The 24,501-nt window shown below is 52.8% G+C and overlaps 1 protein-coding gene across 3 annotated transcripts; it reads right to left on the reverse strand.

Moving 5' to 3' along the window:
* Positions 1-13: 13 nt before the first annotated feature.
* LOC100353981 (intraflagellar transport protein 46 homolog) lies at positions 14-22,937 on the reverse strand. 3 transcript variants are annotated; one of them, XM_002722186.5, is made up of 13 exons: positions 22,657-22,937; positions 22,015-22,111; positions 19,718-19,797; positions 18,097-18,249; positions 17,406-17,545; positions 14,974-15,048; positions 14,723-14,816; positions 13,106-13,234; positions 11,981-12,102; positions 11,577-11,643; positions 1,312-1,372; positions 1,010-1,095; positions 14-335 (listed from the first exon to the last, which is right to left on the reverse strand). In XM_002722186.5, exons 3-13 carry the CDS (start codon positions 19,760-19,762, stop codon positions 240-242), a joined length of 1,068 nt encoding a protein of 355 aa, XP_002722232.2. In that variant the 5' UTR covers positions 19,763-19,797; positions 22,015-22,111; positions 22,657-22,937; the 3' UTR covers positions 14-239. The 3 variants fall into 3 exon arrangements, with proteins under 3 accessions (XP_002722232.2, XP_002722233.2, XP_069935232.1); XM_002722187.5 differs by lacking the exon at positions 18,097-18,249 and having other exon boundaries at positions 22,657-22,918; XM_070079131.1 differs by lacking the exons at positions 14,723-14,816; positions 14,974-15,048; positions 17,406-17,545; ... (2 more) ...; positions 22,015-22,111; positions 22,657-22,937 and adding an exon at positions 13,338-14,649.
* Between the last annotated feature and the right edge of the window lie 1,564 nt (positions 22,938-24,501).

Raw genomic sequence — 24,501 nt, forward strand, 5'->3', positions numbered from 1 at the left:
AGCAGGAAACAACAACAGGTAGGGTATTTTATTTAGAAAATCTTTGTCAGTGAACTTGAAGGTAATTGCATTCCTATCCCAGACAAAGTATCTTTTTAAGCTTTCCTCCCAGCCCGAGCTCCACGGATCCCTCAGCAAATTCCAGTTCTTCTCGTCCCGTCTCCGCAGCGGTGAAGCTGCGCACCGCCCCAGGAAGGCAGCCTGTGGGCCGGCCGTGCCCTCGCTGCCCGGGAAGCGGCTCAGCTGAAGGCCGGTGTCTCGGCATCCCCGGCTTGGGAGGTGGAGTTGGAGGGAGGGGTGAATGCTTTCTTGCCCTCAGCGAGAGCCTTAAAATGCTGTGAGGAAAGAGAGGGAAGTTAGGGTACGCACATAGTTGCTGCATTTTAGCAAGAACCAACCTCTCGCAAACCCGTCAGCTCCTATTGTCTCCTAATTCTGCTTCCAAAACAGCATCCTGCTGGTGGCTGTGTAAAGCGCCCCGAGGGCTGAGCGTCTGGCCCAGCAGCTGTTCAGCCACAGTCTGGGACATGCGCACCCCACATCAGGGAGTCTGCGGTCCAGTCCCAGCTTCCTGCTGGTGAGCCCTGCGGGCAGCAATGATGGCTCAAGTGCTTAGGTCCCCGCCACCGCCATGGGAGACCTGGATGGGACTGAGTTCCTGGCTTCGGCCTGGCCCATCCCTGACCGGTGTGGGTATGTGGGGAGTGAACCAGCAGATGGAAGATCTCCATCAGTGAATCTGTCGCTCGGCTTCTCCAATGAAAATAAATAAATACAGATTCACAGACGAGGCCTCTTTTACCTCCTCCCTGCTTCCACTCAGGAGGCCCTTGGTTCTGCTGTGAGAACACAGTCCTCCAGAGACCCTCCCCCAGCTTCCCGAGGCGCACACCCTCCACCCTCCCCCTCCCCCACTGCTCTCGGAAGGGCAGTGGGAACTGCAGACAGAGCCCTGGGACACGGCCGCAGTGATCGCAGGGGACCACGGTGGGCTCCATGCCTGGCCCACCTGTGAATTCTTGAACTCCGAGTAGAGGGAAAAGAGCAGGTGCAGGGACTGAATCCGGCTCTTGTAGACAGGGATGTCCAGGATGGCTAAAACAGACAAAGAAACAAATAAACACACTTCCTAGAAACAGAAGCAAACAAACTCGGGGGTGACAGGCATGTGCGTGTGTCCCCAGCCAGCAGCCACGTGCACCCAGGCATCACCCTTGAGTGCTGGCTCAACTGGAGGCAGTACCCACGCCCACGGCCTATCAAAAGCCTGGCCAGGATCTGTGCAGGGGCGGGGAGCGGGAGAGCACTCACCACAGATCATGTCGATGTACTCCGCCAGGCTGCAGTCGATCTCGGCCGTGGGCAGGCTCACCTGCACGGGGCGAGGGTTCAATCAGAAGTCAAAAGGCTCAAGTCCCAGGGCTCCTAGCCTGAACCGTGTCCCCCAACCCCGGCCCCCCGATTCTGTGTTGATTGCATCACAGAATGTGAGTGTATGCGGAGAGATCACTGAGTGACCCTGAGACCATCAGTGCCGTCCGAACGGTGGTCTCACCGCAAGCGGCGTCCAGGGCAGACACACACTGAGGACGACCACGTGAAGAAGGGAAATGGCCAAGCAGAGAGGCCTCAGGGAACCAGCCCTGCCCACAACTTGACCTTGCACTCCTGGCCTGCGGCACTTCACACAGCAGCCATGGCCAACTCATTCCACACGCTTCCCCTGCCCCCAGGGAGGCAGAACTGGTCACACTCAGTGACTACCGGAGTGGCGGGTGACCCGTCAGACCAAAGGGTTTGGTAACTAAACTAGACGGCCGTGTTGTCTTCCTGTGTGGATCTGTGAAGAAGTGGCTGGCTATGGCCAAGGAATTACTTGATGTTGTAATCCCTAATGGTCCTGAGACCCCCGTGGGGACAGAGAAAACAGACATGGCGTCGTACCCCGGTGACAGGCAAAACAAGTCACATGGCAAGTTTAAAACTGCAGCCTTCATAAAACTTTTTCTCTCTCCACCAAAAACAGTGCATACAGTTCTGAAATTTGCTTACCTGCTTTTTTCCCAATTTAACCATGTACCACTGCTGTCTGTTAATACTGCCAAAATAATCCCTGCCATGGTTCCCTGGCACAGTATTCACTGAGGGATGTCCTGTAATCTAGCTGTCCAGTCCCCTAGTCACACTTTTAAAGTGTCATGAAGAAAGCCATTGTTTCTTCAAGAAACTACTAAAAACTGTCTTCATGGAGCCTACATTTTAGCAGGGAGAAAAAAGCCACCGAGGTATAGATAGCATAGTAGAACATAAGGTTTGGGGCCAGCACTGTGGCGTAGGGGGTAAAGCTGCCACCTATGGTGCCAGCATCCCATATGGGCACTGGTTCTAGTCCCATCTGCTCCACTTCCAATCCAGCTCTCTGCTATGGCCTGGGAAAGCAGTGGAGGATGGCCCAAGTCCTTGAGCCCTGCACCCACATGGGAGACCTGGGGGAGGCTCCTGGCTTTGGATCAGCCCAGCTCCGGTCATTGTGGCATTTGGGGAGTGAACCAACAGATGGTTCTGCCTCTGCCTCTGCCTCTCTGTAACTCTACCTAAATAAATAAATCTTTAAAAAATAAAAAAATAAAATATAAATAAATTAATAAAATAAAAGAAGTACATATGTTCACCAAAAGATATGTTAGAATGTTCCTGGGACTGGTGCTGTGGCGTAGCAGGTAAAGCCGCCAGCTGCAGTGTCGGCATCCCATATGGGCACCAGTTCAAGTCCCGGCTGCTCCACTTCCGATCCAGCTCTCTGCTATGACCTGGGAAAGCAGTAGAAGATGGCCCAAGCCCTTGGGCCCCTGCACCCACGTGGGAGACCCGGAAGAAGCTCCTGGCTCCTGCCTTCAGATCGGCGCAGCTACAGCCATTGCAACTAATTGGAAAGTGAACCAGCGGATGGAAGACCCCTCTCTCTCTCTCTCTCTCTCTTTGCCTCTCCTCTCCGTGTGTAACTCTTTCAAGTAAATAAATAAATCTTAAAAAACAAAAAATGAATGTCCTAGTTGCACTATTGTTACAACCAAAAACTAGAAACTTCCCACATGCCATCATAGTATGGGTAAATTGTTAAGTATTCATATGATAAAATGCTATATAGAAACAAGAACAAATGAACAATCACACAGAAAAATATAGACAAATATCCCAAAATACTGGGCTAAAGAGGACACCAAAGCGTGATTAAGTTGAAATAATATAGGGGTTGGCATTGTGGCACAGCAAGTTAAACTGTCACTGCAATGCCTGCAGACCATATAGGAGCCCGGGTTCAAATCTCAGCTGCTCCACTTCTGAGCCACTTCCCTGCTGATATCCATGGGAAGGCAGCAGAAGATTGTCTGAGGGCTTGGGCCCCTGCACCCACGTGGGAGAGCAGAATGGAGTTCCTGGCTCCTGGTTTCAGCCAGCACTGGTTGTTGTGGGCATCTGGGGAGTGGGCCAGTGTGGGGAGCAGCCCGGACTGGACTGAGTTACTAGAATTAAGACTTATTCTATGCATCTGCTCTCCCACAATATGGCGTTGGGAGAGAAGTAAACAGCTTCCGCACAGCTGCCTCCAGTTCAACCAATAAACTGTAGGACTTGCTCCTGATTGGAGAGCAGCGTACTCGGCGTGTGGGCAGCCGAGTTGGGATTGGCGGAGGAGGACTATAAAGGAGGAGAGAGACGGCATGCACCAGGAACATCTAAGGGGAACATCTGAGGGAACACCCGTGCAGCCCCCGAGAGAGCCGGCCGGCGGTGTGCCGCTCCCCTGCGGAAGTGGGGAATGTGGCCAGGGGGAACTGCCCTTCCACGGAGGTGGAAGGGATAGTAGCCAACCCGGGAGGAACCAGCAGCAAACCCGGGGAGGGCCGAGCAGACAGAAAGAACAGCGCAGGGTCCTGTGTCGTTCCTCCACGAAGAGGGGGAGCGACATAATGGTGCCGTGACTCGGATATGAAGCCTAGGCAGGGTTCAGTGTTGCTCCTCCACGAAGAGGGGGAGCGACATAATGGTGCCGTGACTCGGATATGAAGCCTAGGCAGGGTTCAGTGTTGCTCCTCCACGAAGAGGGGGAGCGACATAATGGTGCCGTGACTCGGATAGGAAACTTAGGACGGATATGAAACTTAGGAGGGAAGAAACGGGAAGAAGTGGAAAATATCGGAGAGAGAGACTAGCAAACAGCCTAGGGAAAAGCCGGACGAAAGAGGTGCCGGAAGAAGCTATTGAAAGCCTAGGCATAGACTCAGTTACGGACTACGGGGGGAAGCTGGGAGAAATCTCTAAGGTCGAAAGCGAAAGTGAAAGCTAGAACAAACAGACTCGGACGCGGACTGTGGGGAGAGGCCAGGAGAAATGAGGGAGGAATATTGTTGGAAGAAAGCTTGGGGAAACATACCGGGTAGAGAAAAATGTTAGGGAAATTGAAGCCGCGGGGGGCAGGCCAAGGCGGAAACGAAAGCCACTTTGGGATTCTCAAGTTAGCCCGGGAATAGGGGGCGAAAAGTTGAAACTAGAAGCTGAAACGTAAGCCAGATTGGGATCCGTCTGATTAGCCCGGGGAGCAAAGGACGGGAAGCCAAACCGTGGGGCGGAGATGTAAGCTGGGTTGAATTCGCCAGGCTAGCCCGGGGAACTTGGATTGAATGTTAGTGGTGGAGACGCAAGCTACGCTGTGTGACTCGCGGAAGCCGCCGCGTGCAGAGAGAGCACGGGGCGTGAATAGATAGGGAACGGGGCTGGCGCGAGGCCGTGGTTCAGACGCGAAAGGGCTAGTGAGAGACCGCGGAGTGTGCACGCAAAGCCGAGCCGCGCAGATGAGAGAGGCGCGGCCTGAAGCGGCTCAGAGCCGGCGAGGCGCCGAGAAGCAGCCTCGGGGCGGAGCCCGCCGGCGGGGCGAGGCGCTGGGAAGCCGCGCGGAGCCGTGAAGCTGCCGGCAGGGCGAGGCGCCGGGAAGCTGCAGGGATAAGAGAAATAGAAGTTTAGAAGTAAAGTGAGAGAAATAGGAATGCTGGAAGATAGAAGTGGAATGGGAGAAATAGGAATGCCCGGAGATAGAGAAATAGAGAAATAGAAACGCCTCCCTACAACACTGCAATGTGAGAGCTTGGATTCGGTCTGCCTGATTAAGTGAGGCGATGAGCACCTGCGGGCGGCTAGCAGCTTATGCGCCGCAGGTCACCGAAGACAGGCACGAATTAACATCAGTAAGGCCTCCCCACAATACAGCAATTAGGAGGCTTGGATTCGGTCTGGCTGATTAAGGCGGTAAGCACCAGCAAGCAGCTCGACCAGAGTATGAGCTGCAGGTCACCGAAGATAGGCACGAACCAACACTAATAAGTCTCCCCCACAATACGGCAATGAGAAAGCTTGGATTCGGTTTGCCTGTTTGTTAGGGCTTGTAAGCCCCTGCAGGCAGAGCAGAGCATGCGCTGCAGGGCACCGAACACAGGCACGTATCAGCGCCTAAAAACCTCCTCACAATGGCGAAGAGAGGACCCGGATTCGGTTTGCCTGATTGATAGGACTTGTAAGAACCTGTGGCAACTCTAGTGAGTAGAGCAGAGTGTGTGCCGCGGGACACCGAAGACAGGCACGTATCAACGCCAAAAAATAAAAAGAAAGGGGGATCTGTGGGGAGCAGCCCGGACTGGACTGAGTTACTAGAATTAAGACTTATTCTATGCATCTGCTCTCCCACAATATGGCGTTGGGAGAGAAGTAAACAGCTTCCGCACAGCTGCCTCCAGTTCAACCAATAAACTGTAGGACTTGCTCCTGATTGGAGAGCAGCGTACTCGGCGTGTGGGCAGCCGAGTTGGGATTGGCGGAGGAGGACTATAAAGGAGGAGAGAGACGGCATGCACCAGGAACATCTAAGGGGAACATCTGAGGGAACACCCGTGCAGCCCCCGAGAGAGCCGGCCGGCGGTGTGCCGCTCCCCTGCGGAAGTGGGGAATGTGGCCAGGGGGAACTGCCCTTCCACGGAGGTGGAAGGGATAGTAGCCAACCCGGGAGGAACCAGCAGCAAACCCGGGGAGGGCCGAGCAGACAGAAAGAACAGCGCAGGGTCCTGTGTCGTTCCTCCACGAAGAGGGGGAGCGACATAATGGTGCCGTGACTCGGATATGAAGCCTAGGCAGGGTTCAGTGTTGCTCCTCCACGAAGAGGGGGAGCGACATAATGGTGCCGTGACTCGGATATGAAGCCTAGGCAGGGTTCAGTGTTGCTCCTCCACGAAGAGGGGGAGCGACATAATGGTGCCGTGACTCGGATAGGAAACTTAGGACGGATATGAAACTTAGGAGGGAAGAAACGGGAAGAAGTGGAAAATATCGGAGAGAGAGACTAGCAAACAGCCTAGGGAAAAGCCGGACGAAAGAGGTGCCGGAAGAAGCTATTGAAAGCCTAGGCATAGACTCAGTTACGGACTACGGGGGGAAGCTGGGAGAAATCTCTAAGGTCGAAAGCGAAAGTGAAAGCTAGAACAAACAGACTCGGACGCGGACTGTGGGGAGAGGCCAGGAGAAATGAGGGAGGAATATTGTTGGAAGAAAGCTTGGGGAAACATACCGGGTAGAGAAAAATGTTAGGGAAATTGAAGCCGCGGGGGGCAGGCCAAGGCGGAAACGAAAGCCACTTTGGGATTCTCAAGTTAGCCCGGGAATAGGGGGCGAAAAGTTGAAACTAGAAGCTGAAACGTAAGCCAGATTGGGATCCGTCTGATTAGCCCGGGGAGCAAAGGACGGGAAGCCAAACCGTGGGGCGGAGATGTAAGCTGGGTTGAATTCGCCAGGCTAGCCCGGGGAACTTGGATTGAATGTTAGTGGTGGAGACGCAAGCTACGCTGTGTGACTCGCGGAAGCCGCCGCGTGCAGAGAGAGCACGGGGCGTGAATAGATAGGGAACGGGGCTGGCGCGAGGCCGTGGTTCAGACGCGAAAGGGCTAGTGAGAGACCGCGGAGTGTGCACGCAAAGCCGAGCCGCGCAGATGAGAGAGGCGCGGCCTGAAGCGGCTCAGAGCCGGCGAGGCGCCGAGAAGCAGCCTCGGGGCGGAGCCCGCCGGCGGGGCGAGGCGCTGGGAAGCCGCGCGGAGCCGTGAAGCTGCCGGCAGGGCGAGGCGCCGGGAAGCTGCAGGGATAAGAGAAATAGAAGTTTAGAAGTAAAGTGAGAGAAATAGGAATGCTGGAAGATAGAAGTGGAATGGGAGAAATAGGAATGCCCGGAGATAGAGAAATAGAGAAATAGAAACGCCTCCCTACAACACTGCAATGTGAGAGCTTGGATTCGGTCTGCCTGATTAAGTGAGGCGATGAGCACCTGCGGGCGGCTAGCAGCTTATGCGCCGCAGGTCACCGAAGACAGGCACGAATTAACATCAGTAAGGCCTCCCCACAATACAGCAATTAGGAGGCTTGGATTCGGTCTGGCTGATTAAGGCGGTAAGCACCAGCAAGCAGCTCGACCAGAGTATGAGCTGCAGGTCACCGAAGATAGGCACGAACCAACACTAATAAGTCTCCCCCACAATACGGCAATGAGAAAGCTTGGATTCGGTTTGCCTGTTTGTTAGGGCTTGTAAGCCCCTGCAGGCAGAGCAGAGCATGCGCTGCAGGGCACCGAACACAGGCACGTATCAGCGCCTAAAAACCTCCTCACAATGGCGAAGAGAGGACCCGGATTCGGTTTGCCTGATTGATAGGACTTGTAAGAACCTGTGGCAACTCTAGTGAGTAGAGCAGAGTGTGTGCCGCGGGACACCGAAGACAGGCACGTATCAACGCCAAAAAATAAAAAGAAAGGGGGATCTGTGGGGAGCAGCCCGGACTGGACTGAGTTACTAGAATTAAGACTTATTCTATGCATCTGCTCTCCCACAATATGGCGTTGGGAGAGAAGTAAACAGCTTCCGCACAGCTGCCTCCAGTTCAACCAATAAACTGTAGGACTTGCTCCTGATTGGAGAGCAGCGTACTCGGCGTGTGGGCAGCCGAGTTGGGATTGGCGGAGGAGGACTATAAAGGAGGAGAGAGACGGCATGCACCAGGAACATCTAAGGGGAACATCTGAGGGAACACCCGTGCAGCCCCCGAGAGAGCCGGCCGGCGGTGTGCCGCTCCCCTGCGGAAGTGGGGAATGTGGCCAGGGGGAACTGCCCTTCCACGGAGGTGGAAGGGATAGTAGCCAACCCGGGAGGAACCAGCAGCAAACCCGGGGAGGGCCGAGCAGACAGAAAGAACAGCGCAGGGTCCTGTGTCGTTCCTCCACGAAGAGGGGGAGCGACATAATGGTGCCGTGACTCGGATATGAAGCCTAGGCAGGGTTCAGTGTTGCTCCTCCACGAAGAGGGGGAGCGACATAATGGTGCCGTGACTCGGATATGAAGCCTAGGCAGGGTTCAGTGTTGCTCCTCCACGAAGAGGGGGAGCGACATAATGGTGCCGTGACTCGGATAGGAAACTTAGGACGGATATGAAACTTAGGAGGGAAGAAACGGGAAGAAGTGGAAAATATCGGAGAGAGAGACTAGCAAACAGCCTAGGGAAAAGCCGGACGAAAGAGGTGCCGGAAGAAGCTATTGAAAGCCTAGGCATAGACTCAGTTACGGACTACGGGGGGAAGCTGGGAGAAATCTCTAAGGTCGAAAGCGAAAGTGAAAGCTAGAACAAACAGACTCGGACGCGGACTGTGGGGAGAGGCCAGGAGAAATGAGGGAGGAATATTGTTGGAAGAAAGCTTGGGGAAACATACCGGGTAGAGAAAAATGTTAGGGAAATTGAAGCCGCGGGGGGCAGGCCAAGGCGGAAACGAAAGCCACTTTGGGATTCTCAAGTTAGCCCGGGAATAGGGGGCGAAAAGTTGAAACTAGAAGCTGAAACGTAAGCCAGATTGGGATCCGTCTGATTAGCCCGGGGAGCAAAGGACGGGAAGCCAAACCGTGGGGCGGAGATGTAAGCTGGGTTGAATTCGCCAGGCTAGCCCGGGGAACTTGGATTGAATGTTAGTGGTGGAGACGCAAGCTACGCTGTGTGACTCGCGGAAGCCGCCGCGTGCAGAGAGAGCACGGGGCGTGAATAGATAGGGAACGGGGCTGGCGCGAGGCCGTGGTTCAGACGCGAAAGGGCTAGTGAGAGACCGCGGAGTGTGCACGCAAAGCCGAGCCGCGCAGATGAGAGAGGCGCGGCCTGAAGCGGCTCAGAGCCGGCGAGGCGCCGAGAAGCAGCCTCGGGGCGGAGCCCGCCGGCGGGGCGAGGCGCTGGGAAGCCGCGCGGAGCCGTGAAGCTGCCGGCAGGGCGAGGCGCCGGGAAGCTGCAGGGATAAGAGAAATAGAAGTTTAGAAGTAAAGTGAGAGAAATAGGAATGCTGGAAGATAGAAGTGGAATGGGAGAAATAGGAATGCCCGGAGATAGAGAAATAGAGAAATAGAAACGCCTCCCTACAACACTGCAATGTGAGAGCTTGGATTCGGTCTGCCTGATTAAGTGAGGCGATGAGCACCTGCGGGCGGCTAGCAGCTTATGCGCCGCAGGTCACCGAAGACAGGCACGAATTAACATCAGTAAGGCCTCCCCACAATACAGCAATTAGGAGGCTTGGATTCGGTCTGGCTGATTAAGGCGGTAAGCACCAGCAAGCAGCTCGACCAGAGTATGAGCTGCAGGTCACCGAAGATAGGCACGAACCAACACTAATAAGTCTCCCCCACAATACGGCAATGAGAAAGCTTGGATTCGGTTTGCCTGTTTGTTAGGGCTTGTAAGCCCCTGCAGGCAGAGCAGAGCATGCGCTGCAGGGCACCGAACACAGGCACGTATCAGCGCCTAAAAACCTCCTCACAATGGCGAAGAGAGGACCCGGATTCGGTTTGCCTGATTGATAGGACTTGTAAGAACCTGTGGCAACTCTAGTGAGTAGAGCAGAGTGTGTGCCGCGGGACACCGAAGACAGGCACGTATCAACGCCAAAAAATAAAAAGAAAGGGGGATCTGTGGGGAGCAGCCCGGACTGGACTGAGTTACTAGAATTAAGACTTATTCTATGCATCTGCTCTCCCACAATATGGCGTTGGGAGAGAAGTAAACAGCTTCCGCACAGCTGCCTCCAGTTCAACCAATAAACTGTAGGACTTGCTCCTGATTGGAGAGCAGCGTACTCGGCGTGTGGGCAGCCGAGTTGGGATTGGCGGAGGAGGACTATAAAGGAGGAGAGAGACGGCATGCACCAGGAACATCTAAGGGGAACATCTGAGGGAACACCCGTGCAGCCCCCGAGAGAGCCGGCCGGCGGTGTGCCGCTCCCCTGCGGAAGTGGGGAATGTGGCCAGGGGGAACTGCACTTCCACGGAGGTGGAAGGGATAGTAGCCAACCCGGGAGGAACCAGCAGCAAACCCGGGGAGGGCCGAGCAGACAGAAAGAACAGCGCAGGGTCCTGTGTCGTTCCTCCACGAAGAGGGGGAGCGACAGGCCAGTAGATGGAAGATTTCCTTCCCTCCCTCTCTGTTACTCTGCCTTACATATAAACAAATAAATCCTTAAAAACAAAACCAAAAACAACAAAAATCCTGAAGAAATTTAGAAAAAGTACAAAACACCTGCAGGCAAAGCTCATGTATGCCATCAGAAGTCAGGATGGTGGCTGCCTTGGGAGGTGGGGGCCTGAGGCCTTCCAAGGAAGCTGGCAGCGTTCTGCACACTGACCTAACGCGCACAGCGGGCTCAGTGGCCAAAGCAGCACCACTACTCACCGCATGTGCACACTTCTGACTGGGTGGTGTACTTCAATTTTTCTTTTATTTTTTAAAAATGATTTATTTGAAAGTCAGAGTTGCAGAGAGAGATCTTCCATCTGTTGGCCACAATGGCTGGGGCTGCGCTGGGCCAGGCCAATGCCAGGAGCCAGGAGCCAGGAGCTTCATCCCGGTCTCCCACACAGGTCACAGGGGCCCAAGCACTTGGGCCATCTTCTGCTGCTTTCCCCAGGTCATTAGCAGAGAGCTGGATTGGAAGTGGAGCAGCCAGAACGGGAACTGGCTTTACCTGCTAAGCCACAATGCCAGCCGCCATACTTCCATTTCTAAAATGTTAATAATACCGTAAGGGACAAAACAATGGACTGTGGCATGAGGGCCACATCTAGCTTTTTTTTTTTTTTTTTTTTTTTTTTTTTTGATAGGCAGAGTGGATAGTGAGAGAGAGAGAAAAAGAGAGAAAGGTCTTCCTTTTGCTGTTGGTTCACCCTCCAATGGCCGCCACGGCTGGCGCGCTGCGGCCGGCGCACCACGCTGATCTGAAGCCAGGAGCCAGGTACTTCTCCTGGTCTCCCATGGGGTGCAGGGCCCAAGCACTTGGGCCATCCTCCACTGCACTCCCGAGCCACAGCAGAGAGCTGGCCTGGAAGAGGGGCAACTGGGACAGAATCCGGCGCCCCGACCGGGACTAGAACCTGGTGTGCTGGCGCCGCTAGGTGCAGTATTAGCCTAGTGAGCTGCGGCGCCGGCCGCCACATCTCTCTTACTTCTTGGTCCTTTCCACTCACCTTGCCCAAAAGTTCCTCAAATTCTGGGGACCATTCCTGCATCAAGGTGTCGATGTCGGGCATGGGCCTGGAAATACAGAGGTAACAGTGATGAGAAAGCTAGATCGAGGGCAGCAGCAGCCCCCGGACTGGGATGTGCCTAGAGGGAGGAGAGGGCCTCACTCTGGCCTATGAGGAATGCAGGAGAACCTAGGCTGTGCCAACCAAATTCCCCCAGGGCCTGGGGCTCAGAGGAGCTGGCCCCATAATGACACCAGAGAAATCAGCATCCTTCTGTCTGCAATCCCAGCCAGCAGCTGACCAAACTGGTCCCCAGGCTTTGGGCCTCTTCTCGGGAGCAGTGGGGCAAAGGTGGCAAAGGTGGCGAGGGTGACTGAGGCATGCCACAGCGCGCGCACTCTCACCTGGTGTAGTGCACAGTGGCAGGAGGCTTGGACCGGTGCAACTCGCAGATACTCTCGATCCACGTGTCAATGGCTTTGGGATTCTTTTCCGCGTCTTCCACGCTCTTTACTTTCACATGTTGCTGGGAAAACAAGGAGAGACCCTGGCTGACAGTCCTGAAGCGGCGCTCTGGTTTGTAACGGGGCGACTCACCACATACAAGGGAGTCGAGGAAAAGGGCAGCCTAACCACGGCCCAGCGAAGGCTCTGGGCAAGTCCACGGGCAGGACTGACCACAGTGAGACACCACTTCTGACCCACAGGAGAGCCAGAACTACAAGACTGCTGAAAGCCGGTGCCGTGGCTCACTAGGCTATTCCTCCACCTTGCGGTGCCGGCACACCGGGTTTTAGTCCCGGTCGGGGAGCCGGATTCTGTCCGCGGCGGCCATTGGAGGGTGAACCAACGGCAAAGGAAGACCTTTCTCTCTGTCTCTCTCTCACTGTCCACTCTGCCTGTCCAAAAAAAAAAAAAAAATACTGCTGAGAGCAAGTGCTGGTGAGGCTGTGGAGAAACCGAGACCCTCCGTTACTGCTGTGGGACTGCACGGCGGTGCGGCCACTGCGGACAACGTTAGCGACAGCCTGTGGCCCGGCAGTCCCACTCTTACCCAGGGATCTAAGAGAAAGAACAGTATGCCCATGCAAAACTGCTATCCTGACAGTCACCACAGCATCGCTCATCAATGTGGAAACGAGTGGTGAGTGAGTGAACAAAACGTGGTGAACACAAACAACTAAACACTAGGCGGCCCCAGAAGAGGCTGAAGTGGTTGCCGGCGTCTGGGCAGGAGGGGGAGAGAATGAGGAGTGACTCCGTATGTGCGTGGTGTTTCTATTTGGAACGATGAGAATGTGTCTAAATTAGAAGGTGACCATGGCTGTACAACTCTGTGAACCCACCAAGCACCAATGAGTGGGGCAGTGTAAAGGGTCAACTACACGATATGTGGATTATGTCCCGAGTAAACTGTCTGCGAAAGCAGAGCTGGCCCAAAGCCACAGCTACTCCTTTCGACAGGAAGCACGGTACAAATGGCACCGCTGGCCCTCTGCAGCGGGGCCTGGGATGGGCCAGTCTCTTACCGTGACGTTGTGCTGCTTGGAATTCTCCGTCAGCCACAGGGAGAGCACTGTAGGGTCAGACTGCTTTGTAGAAGGTTCATCCAACACCAACAGGCCAAGGTTGTCAGGCTTTCCGTCAGGACGTGGGACCTGGTTAAGAACAAGGGAAGGAGGCAGAGAGGAAAGTGGGAGGGCCGCAACAGATCACACCTGCTGCGTCAATCAGCTGAAAAGGAAGAACTCTCTGGCTCACCTTGTTCCCAGTATTAGAAAGCATGCTGGGACGGGGCCAGAGTCCTCGTGGGGGGAGGGGTTTAAGCCGCTGCCTACGATGCCAGCATCCCATCTGGGAACTGCTCCACTTCCAATCTAGCTCCCTGCTAATGCACCTGGGAAGGCAGTGGAAGGCTGTCCAAGTATTTGGGCCCTGCATCCACGTGGGAGTTCCAGATGAAGCTCTGGGCTCCTGGCTTTGGCCTGAACAGCCCCTGCTATTGAGACCATTTGGGGAGTGAACCAGCGCATGGAAGATCTCTGTCTCTCTGTGTCTCTCCCTCTTCTCTGTAACTTTGCCTTTCAAGTAAAATAAAATAAATCTTAAAAAAAAAAAAAAAAATAAAGCATGCTGGGGCCGGCATTTTGGTGCAGTGAACTGAGCCGCCACTTGTGACACCAGCATCCCCTATCATCGCATCCGGGAGCGCTGGTTGGAATCTTGGTTGCTCCATTTGTAATCAGCTCCCTGCAAATGCATCTTGGAAAGCAATGGATGGTGGCCCAGGTAGTTGGGCCCCTGCCACCCACGTAGGAGATTCAGATGTAGTTCTACTCTCCTGGCTTCAGCCTGGCCCTGCCCTAGCTGTTGTGGCCATTTGGGGAGTGAACCAGCAAATGGAAGATATTTCTTTCTCTCTCTCTCTCCCTTTCTCTCTCTCTGATACTCTGCCTTTCAAATAAATATATCTTAAAAAAAAAAAAAAGCATGATTGTTATCATGATGGACTAAATACTACCTAGACAAAAATATATTATCAGAGTCGGTGCTGTAGTATAGCAGGTAAAGCCACAGCCTACAGCGCCAGCATCCCATATGGGCACCATTTTGAGTCCCGGCTGCTCCAATTACAATCCAGCTCCTTGTTAATTGGCCTGGGAAAGCAGAGGAAGATGGCCCAAGTGCTTGGGCTCCTGCCACCCACGTTGGAGACCCAGAAGAAGCCCCTGGCTTTGGTCTGACCCAGCTCTGGCTGTTGTGGCTATGTGGGGAGTGAACCAGTGGATAGCAGTTCTCTGTCTCTCCCTCTTTCTCTGTAAACTCTGCCTTTCAAATAAAAATAAATACATCTTTTAAAAAGAAAAGAAAACATATATGATCAATAGGACCCTAAATATAAATCTTGGATTCATAATTAGGATGACAAATATATGACAAAGTTTTCATTTATAATGAGATAATAAAATATTACTTAATAGCAATGAGTATAATTTGGAACAGAGAGCAAGGTTAAGGGTTCTGGTGAAATGAATATGTTATCACTGTAGCCAATGCAGTCTAGGAAATTACTGGAATTGTTAGAGGGAGGGCAGGCAGTCGGGAGAATCATCTAAGGAGCCAGTTGTAGGATGGACTGCCTGTACCTTTAAGAATGCATCGATGTCGCCGACAGCTGGGATGAAATCCGGAATGAAGGGTTTCAGTTTGTGATCCAGCTCGATCAACTGAGGTGTGTACCTAGGGGATTGTCAAGGCCAAGTGGAGACAGTCAGAGAAAGCCACTCTACTGTTCAGGCTTGAGACACAGAAGGAGACGGCCCTCTTGCAGACTAGAGGTAGGCAAGGTCCGGGTGAGGCAGCCAGGGCGGGTGGAGGGCGAGGTCCTAGCGCTCACCTGCTGATGTACTGGAAGAGCTCCTTAATCTCGGCAGAAACGGGCAGGTGCTCATAGTCCGCAGGATCGTAGGCCCTGGGGAAGGGGACACCACTTGGTCAGGTGCCCGGAGAAGAGCGAGGCGGCAGAGCGTGTGTCCCCTGACCCGGGGACGGGCCCTGATCCAGGGCTGTGAAAGGCAGCTTTAAAGCTGGTGATAATTCCTTCTCCATCATCTGACAGTGAAGGAGGACGCAACTGCAGGAAATCCAAAACAGAATTCTTTTTATGTCAAACCGTAACAAAAATCGCCTTCCGTTTTTGTGAATGGAAGGAATTATGAGAGAATGTGGAATAAGAGATTTTGATTTCTGACATGGAAATACTTCACGCCAAGAAAAAAATGTTTTAGAGATGATGTTTTGACGATGTTTATGAAAGCAAAATCATTGGAACCAAATGAAATATCCAAACTTCGGAAGATGGTTGGGTTTGTCAGACTGCATTTTACACAGTTAATACAAAGTCCTCGTGTGGGGCAGGCGTTTGGCCTAATGGCACCGTGGCTCACTAGACTAATCCTCCACCTGCGGCGCCGGCACCCTGGGTTCTAGTCCCGATTGGGGCACCGGATTCTGTCCCAGTTGCTCCTCTTCCAGGCCAGCTCTCTGCTGTGGCCAGGGAGTGCAGTGGAGGATGGCCCAAGTGCTTGTTGGTCCCTGCACCCCATGGGAGACCAGGAGAGGCAGCGGGCTCCTGGCTTCGGATCACCACAGCGCACCGGCCGTAGCAGCCTTTTGGAGGGTTAACCAATGGAAAAGGAAGACCTTTTTCTCTGTCTCTCTCACTGTCTAACTGCCTGTCAAAAAAAAAAAAAAAAAAAAAAAAAAAAAGACGGGTTTGGGCGCTGCATTCTGTGTCAGAGTGCCCGGGCTCCTGTCCCAGCTCCACTGCTGATTCCAGTTTCCTGCCGAGTGTACACCCTGGGGGGCGGCGGGTGGTGGTCTAAATACTCGAGTCTCCGCCACCCCTTGGCTCCCAGCTTCAGCCTGGCCCAGCCCTGGTCATCGTGGACATTTGAAGGATGAACTAGTAGATGAAGATTCTCTGTTTCACTGCCTCTCAAATATATTAATTAAAAAAAGAAAGTACTGATTTATGACAATGTATATAGTAAAAAACAGTAGCGCATATGTATTAACCATAATAAAGTAAAACGAAATAAACATTGCCAAATATTAAGTGGGTTATAAGGTTGTTAATAAGGTGTTTCTGGTGAGACTTACTCTAAAAAATTAAATATATCAATGAATTAAAATTTACATTTCCCAGGGCTAGTGCTGTGGCACAGCAGGTTCCGCTGCCACTTGCAACCCACATCAGAGTGTCGGTTCACGCCCTGGCTGCTCCACTTCTGATCCAGCGTCCTACTGGAATGCAGCAGCAGAAGGCCCAAGTACTTGGGCTCCAGGCTCCCAGCTTTGGCCTGGCCCAGCCCAGGGCCAAAGTGAACCAGCGGATGGGAAATCTCTCTCCCTCTCTCCCTCTTTCCCTCTCTCTCTGTAACTCTGCCCTTCAAATAAATAGATCTCTTTTTAAGTTTACATTCCCTAGAATATGACTTATAGAATATGATCACGAAGCACAGTGAGAACCATGGACGTCAGTGCGGGGTTAAACATGCAGGTGGAAAACCCAGGGTTCACTGTTTTTATAGTTACTAAACTACGTTACTATGATACATGCACTTGGTAAAAAATACAAAATAAATACAGTGAAGAGTTACGGCTTACTCCTACCTGTCCCCTTGCCACCAGCGGTTCCTCACCCCAACTGACCATTATTACCAGTTCCTGGTGTGTCCTCCAAAGACAGTCCGTGTGACATTCGCGTTAGACACAGGATAGCACAGCAGAAACACGCTTTCATATCTTTTAAAAATTGCGCAGCGCCTCCTGGCAACTGCTCCTTGCCGGTGCATGGAAAGTGGCCACCTAGCTTCTAACGGCTAGGCAGAATGCCACTGACTGACTGTGCCATCATTTATTGAACCCGTAATTGCACTGTCAATCGATGGGACTTAGAATCCACTTTGAATAAAACCCCTGGGGGTGAGTCATGACTAATGTGGCACCAGGCGGCAGCAGGAATGGGGGGCTCCTAAATGACAGGGGCTGATGCACAGGGCCCGTTTCGCTCCGCGCACACATGCATTTTCTCGGGCTCAGAACGTGAGCTACCTGAAGAACAGCATCTAACCCTCGAGTCTCAGAGAGAGCAAGGGAGAGCACGGGGCTGGGAGAGGCAGTGCTGGGTTGGAGACATCTGAGAACCCTAAACACAAGCGCTCAGGAGAGCCGCTGGAACACTGCTGCCCCCAAAGCCCTCCCAGCCCGGGTCTGGACAGGGAGTCTCCTCCTGCCTGAGCGCGCGTGCCAGGCGGCCTCCCTCACCCTTCCGGAGGGGGCCCGTGCTCTTCGTCCTCATCGGTGTCAGAGTCGGTCTCGGAGGAGTCGTCGTCGTCCTCGTCGTCCTCGTCGTCGTTTTCACTGAAGCCCCGCTGGGGGGTCATCTGGGAGGTCTTCTTCCTCTCCTGAGACAGGGCAGGGTGGGCGGAGGGGGCCATGTGAGAGAGGGGCAGCACACCAGCCTGGGCCCGCACTGCTCCCCGCCCCGCCCAGAGCGGCCTGCACGCCGCCTCCTGCTCCTGTCCAGCCACAGACCGGGCACGTGCCAGTCCTCCGCCCGAGGCTGCTCTGTCCTCCCTCCTGTACCCGGGGCCACCCTGAGAGCTCTGCGTGGACGTGACCCCGACTGCGTCAACCCCAAAGCTGAGCGGCACCTCTCTCAGTAATGACTCGGGGAGGAAGCGGGGCAAGGTGGAGCAGGGAACTTTCGAGGATCTTAAGACTCAAAGATCAGCTAGTCTCCCATCTGCAAGGCTGCCCAGGGCAAGGTGCTTGCAACCATCGAGAGAAGAGAGCTCGGGATGCAGCCCGCGCCTGACTTCCGGCCAGTGGTTCCAGAAGATGGGTTTTCCGTCTGCATTCACTGACATTTCTCCTCCTCCCTGGCCCCCCAAGGTAGATGCAAGGCGTAGCTTCCGCCTCACGAGGGTCTTGTGTTCTTGGCATTACAACCTACCTTTCTGAGTTTCTGGCTCTCTAGGTACCACCCCACTCTCTCCAGTCCATGAGAAGAGCTCTGGTGGCGCTTGGGACTTGCAGGGGCAGTAGGGATGGGGTCCATGTCTTTGCCTCTGTGGCCTGGAGCCTGTGTCATGCCCTCCCTTAGGACCTGAGGAATGACCAATTGGCCCCCTTTAAGAGGTTTTGAAAGCTTACAGCATATGGCTTATATTGACAGATGCTTGGCTCCAGTTCTTAAAAATCATTTTAATGCTTCTCTTATGGTAAAGCCACTACTGGCACGTAACATTGTGACACATTACAGGATATCAAAAACTGGTTTTGGTTGCATTTTCCTCTAAGCATATCAGATTCATTATCTAGAGATAGAGATATATTCTAGCTTATCTATAATTTATGACAGATATGATATACACTTGCACAATTTATTCTGGGACTATGCCTTATTGCTGTACAATTGATAACCTTTTATTCTTTCTCAAGACATGCCAAAATTACCCCTTGGTCACCTAGGAAACAGCTTTCACAAATGGGACTTTTAAGAAAATATATTGTCAACTTGAAGATTATTCAAAAGTCAATCATTTCTGCTGATTCTCGATGCTTTACAAATTGGAAAGATACATAAGCCCTGATCCTGAGTAGACATTGAAACTAGAAGGATTTAGTGTAGACACAAAATTCAGAGGTCAACTTAGGAAAATTGCACTTTTATTTTGTCCACTGCTTCAAAGTTGTGCTTTGCAAAAGCTTTGGTATAAACGCAGAGGGTTTATAGACCAGAGACAAACACCTACAAGATGACCTTGTATATAAGATATTAAAACAGCACCCTAGTCACAGAGTGAGGCCACCTAGAAATGTCCCCTTAGGCACAGTGTGGAATCAGTGCACATCACTACAGCTTTCCGTCTCTGTCACTTAGATATTCTTCTTCACTGAGTTTCCAAGGCTCCTGTCCTTAAAGGCCAACGAAACGTAGCCCCTGGATCACGTGCTGGGGTGGAACACATGTGGCTGTGGCGCGAAGCACACGCGTGGCCCAAGCTCCACCTGGTCAGGCAGGCAGGCATCTCGCCGACTTTCTTTCAAAATGGCATGACTCTCCAGACTCACAGAACCACAGCAAAGGGACACCTGTGTCTTAGAGACTTCAACATTGAAATCTCTCTCCTAGGCAGTATTGTAAGTGCCGACACTGAAAAAAAATGCCTAGACCAATTAGTCCCAAACTCACTTCAGCTGGACTGGACTGCGTGCTGAACCTATACATTCCCCTGCTTTTTCTTCTAGATTCTGGGTGGGGAGTGGGGATATGTAATTTTTAAAATAAGTAGCCCAGGTAATTCTTATGATCAGTAAAGTCTGGGAAACACTGACCCACATTACATGAAACTCATCACCAAATGTCTGCTGAGGGACAGGCTTCATTCCTGAAGAGCAGTAGAAATCACAAAGCTCCACTCCCGCACGAGTTTCCTGCATGAGCTCAAAGGCACCCAACCACTGGAGACGAGCGCTCAAGAACACGTGCACTGTTGACCTGGTGCCATCTCAAACTAGCTACTAAGACCCCCAGGCAGAAATCCCACAGGAACCCGCAGGTTATATTGTACCTTGTTATTTTCCTCTTCGTACTCGTCACTGCTATTATCAGCCATAGTCTTGCTGCGAAGGCGGGCAGAATGAAGAAGTCCTTAGAAGAAAAGGTTTCCCTTTAGGTTGTCATGAAGATGACTTGTAAGGAGGACTACTTCTGGTTTATAATATTTTATGCCCCAGCCATTTTATGGAACAGCGTTTATAAGTCCATCTAGCTAAAGGACCGCAGACTGACTTCTAGCCATGGCTGCCACCTGTGAAGCCAACGTCCCATATGAGCTCATTTTTTAATCCCAGCTGCTCTACTTCCATGCTTCTGATCCGGCTTCCTGCTAACGTGCTGGGAGACAGCAAATGATGGCCCACATATTTGGGTTCTTGCTACCCATATGGGAGAGCTGGTTGAATTTTCTGGCTCCTGGCTTCAGCCCGGCCCAGCCCCAGCTGTTACAGGCATTTGGAGTGTAACAGCAGATGGAAGACACCTCTCCGTGTCGCTCCCTCTCTGGCACTCTGCCTGTCGAATAAATAAATGTTTTGTTTTGTTTTGTTTTTTACTTGTTTTATTTATTTGAAAGACAGAGTTACAGAGAGAGGTAGGGACAGAGAGAGGTCTTCCATCTGCTGGTTCACTCCCCAGAAGGCTGCAACAGCCGGAGCTGCGCTGATCTGAAGCCAGGAGCCAGGAGCTTCTTCTGGGTCTCCCACACGGGTGCAGGGGCCCAAGGAGTTGGGCCATCTTCCACTGCTTTCCCAGGCCATAGCAGAGAGCTGGATCGGAAGAGGAGCAGCCAGGACTCGAACCAGTGCCCATATGAGATGCCAGCGCTTCAGGCCAGGGCGTTAACCCGCTGCGCCACAGTGCCAGCCCCATCGAGTAAATAAACGTTTAAAGAAACCATATCTAGTAGCGAGGTGTACACGCCAAAGAACTGAAACCAGGGACTCAGACGCTCGTACACCTGTTTACAGCAGCACTATTCACGGCAGCCAAGAGGTGCAAACAACCCAAGCGTCCACCAAGCAATGAGTGGCGAGGGGCTGGCATTGTGGTGCAGCAGGTTAAGCTGCCGCCTGCGACACCAGCATCCCATACGAAGCCTCACCATTCTATCAAAAATAGGTCTCCCTCCCCACCATTGTTTTCCATAACAGCAAACAATTTTTGTCTCTATCAAAGCACTGATCACATTTGCCATTATCTTTGTTTTTGTTTTTTTCATTTGTCATCTGTCTCCCATGATTCCAAGCAACAGGACGGCAGGGACAATGTGTCTTTTGTCTAAGATATTGTATTCCCAGTGGCAGGCAAAAGGCTGGGACACAGCAGACATCCAAAGATGCCTGTTGAATAAGCGAACCGTATCACGTCCTCTAAGACATCCATTGAGCTCTTGGTTGGGGATGCAGGTTAATGGCAAGCTCTGAAGTATCTTCAAAGCTGAGCAAAGCACAGTTTTGGTAAAAATAAAAACAGCAACAATAACTACTAAGAGAGTGAACTCCTGGCCGACGCTGAACACAGCAGCTACACCAAGTAACTGGTGATGGGGAGGTGAGCACTGTAGCTGCTTGGGATGCCCACCTCCCATATCAGATTGCCAGTTCAAGTCCTGGCTGCTCCACTGAGGCGCCAGCTCCCTGCTCGTGCAACCTGGGAGACAGATGACGCCTCAAGTGCTAGGGCTCCTGTCACCCATGTGGGAGACCTGAATGGAGTTCTGGGCTCCCGGCTTCAGCCTAGCTCAGCCCTGGCTGCTGCTGGCATTGGGAGAGTGAACCAGTGGGTAGAAGGGGGTGCTCTCTCTCTCTCTCTCTGCCTTTCAAGTAGTAGTAGGTGAAAATACATAAAACCATTAAGAATTTTTTTTTTGGTAAAAAATGGTGATAGGGTTGGGTTGGAAGAAGAATCTGCCATGATTTCTCTTTCTTAACTACTGAGAAAACACACAGTGGCAAGTGGAGTAGCGTAACTCTGAAAGTCAGAATTTGCATTACAAAATAGGAACTTTTTTTAAAAGATGTATTTATTAGAGAGGCAGAGGCAGAGAGAGAGGTCTTCTATCCACTGGTTCACCCCCCAGATGGCCACAACAGCCGGAGCTGGGCCATTCCGAAGCCAGGAGCCAGGAGCTTCTTCCGGGTCTCCCATGTGGGTGCAGGGGCCCAAGGACTTGGGCGATCTCCCACTGCTTTCCCAGGTCATAGCAGAGAGCTGGGTCGGAAGTGGAGCAGCTGGGATTCGAGCTTCTTGAAGATAACCATGAATCCATCTCGCTCTTTGAAGATCATTTGTTTTCTTTCCTCTTACCTTGGTATCTTGCGGTTGGAGCATAAACACTTGCGACCTCTTCCGAGTCGTTAATCTCTAGCCGCTCATCGTACGACTGGTTCTCAACGATCTCGGTCTAAGCAAAAGGAGACCTGCTCACCCGACTCATCGTGGGACACGGGGCGCACTCGGCCCGCCTTCCTACCCAGGACGCCAAACCTCTCCTCCGCCCACCCCGCGGTTAACGCAGTCACTCTGCTGCAGGGACTGTCGGCAGCGAGAGGGCACGGCGTTGAGGCAGTCAGCTTCGGGGGCAGCTTCCCCAGCGCCGTCAGTCCGCACAAGGACACAGCAGGATTCGTCCGCAGCTTCCCCGAGGCTGCTGGGGTTTCTCGGGAAGACCTCAGAGGCTCTGGGAAAGCTCCGTCCCGGCGGCAGCCCTGGGGCGGCGCCCCGCAGAGGGGGCGAACCCCAGTCTCCAGGTCCCACCCGGGAGTCCCCAGGAGCACCAGCCCCTGTCCACCCCGTCCGCAGGCCGGATGTCAGTTGAGGGGAGTAACGGGGGGAAGGGGCGCAGAAACGGCCCGCTGTCGTGGAGATGGGAGCAGCGGGAAGGGCGACCCCTCAAACGCCTCTCGGGAGGGAGGAAGGCTGTGCCCTTCCTCGACGAGCACGAATTACCTGTAGCCCCTCTGAATCCGTCTCCTCTACGGGAGAAGAACCCCCGCCCAGGGCTAGGGGCTCACTCCAACCAGCTCTGGCCACTTAACGGATTCTACTTGGAGCAACCAGCGGGTTCGTCGCTAGGCAAAAAGGAAACGAGTCGCGAGATCTGCTTTCATTCTCGTGAGACCTCCACTCGCCCGGATCTCTGGGCGCAGGAAGGAGGGCCCGAGGAGTCAGTGAAAGCCTCTCTGGGCCGCCGAGCCGCTGGTTTGTCTATGATTTAAATAAATGCAGCTGTTGCGCCCTCTAGCGGCCGTGTCTGGCAACGCGGACTGATTCATGTCGGCTCCAGGAGAGTTAGCCCTCCAACTTAGAAGCAAGGCTATAGGTATGCCTTTCCACCCTCCCAGAACAAGGATTGCCGGGCGTGCGAGTCCTCCTAGGTCGGTCTAATCAGAATTCACACGTGCTCTCCAGAGAATATTCCACAATGCCTTGTATGTCCTTCTGTAGGAGTTATATCACATTATATAAATATATATAACCCCCTCCACAATGTCCCATCGCATGAGTCATACGATATCCCTGCTTATCTGAGATTCAACTTCACTTTGTGTCCTATATGTTTCTTTGCTAAAGACTGTGCGCTGGCCGGCGCCGCAGCTCACTAGGCTAATCCTCCGCCTTGCGGCGCCGGCACACCGGGTTCTAGTCCCGGTCGGGGTGCCGGATTCTGTCCCGGTTGCCCCTCTTCCAGGCCAGCTCTCTGCTGTGGCCAGGGAGTGCAGTGGAGGATGGCCCAAGTCCTTGGGCCCTGCACCCCATGGGAGACCAGGATAAGTACCTGGCTCCTGCCATCAGATCAGCGTGGTGCGCCGGCCGCGGCAGCCATTGGAGGGTGAACCAACAGCAAAAGGAAGACCTTTCTCTCTGTCTCTCTCTCTCTCACTGTCCACTCTGCCTGTCAAAAAAAAAAAAAAAAAAAAAGAAGACTGCGCCCTTCCTTAAGGCAGAGTATGTGTCTAATTTTCTCTAGGCATGCTAGCATGTTTCCTAAATTAGGCATTTTAAAAATGGTCATTGAGGGGCAAGCGTGAAGCCTAGTGGTTAAGATGCCTGCGTTCCGCCTAGAAGTATCTGGGTTTGTGTGCCCTGGGGAGCAGCAGTGATGGCTTAAGTAGCTGTGCTCTTGGCCACACTTGGGTGACCACGTTGGGTTCCTGGCTACTGACACCAGCAAGGCATCTGCAGAGTGAACCAGCAGCTGGGAGCTCTCTCTGTCTCTCAAATAAATTTTTTAAAAAGTGGACCCTGAGTGGATGAATCATGAAATGAGTAAGAGGCAAGTATTTTACTTTTTAAATGCTTGTTCATTTCATTTTAATTGAAAGGCAGAACTATATATAAAGATCCATTAGTTCACGCCCCAAATTCTCACCATAGCCAGGGCTGGGCCAGACAAGTCAGGAGCCTAGAACTCTGTCCAGATCCCCCATGCGGGTGGCAGAGGCCCAAGTTCTTGAGCCATCATCTTCCTCTTCCCAGGAAGCTTATTGGCAGGAAGTGGAGTAGCCGGAACAAGAACCAGGCACTCCCATATGCGATGTGGGTGTCCCGAGCAGCAGTTAAACCTGCTGAGCTACAATGCCCACCCCGTCCCTGCCTTCAACCATACTGACACATGGCCTCTAAGGCACTCCTCTCGCAGCATGCTTGCAGGAATGCGGCTTCTTTTGCAGTTTAATTCAGGCAATGTCCTATTTTCAAGGAATCAGTATCAGTTGATATTTGTGAGTTTCTGAGGACCAGACTGGAGACCCTGGAAGCTGGCACAAGAAAGCAATAATTCCAAACAGAATT

Source organism: Oryctolagus cuniculus, chromosome 1 (assembly GCF_964237555.1).
Source record: "Oryctolagus cuniculus chromosome 1, mOryCun1.1, whole genome shotgun sequence".
NCBI classification, from domain to species: Eukaryota; Metazoa; Chordata; class Mammalia; order Lagomorpha; family Leporidae; genus Oryctolagus; species Oryctolagus cuniculus.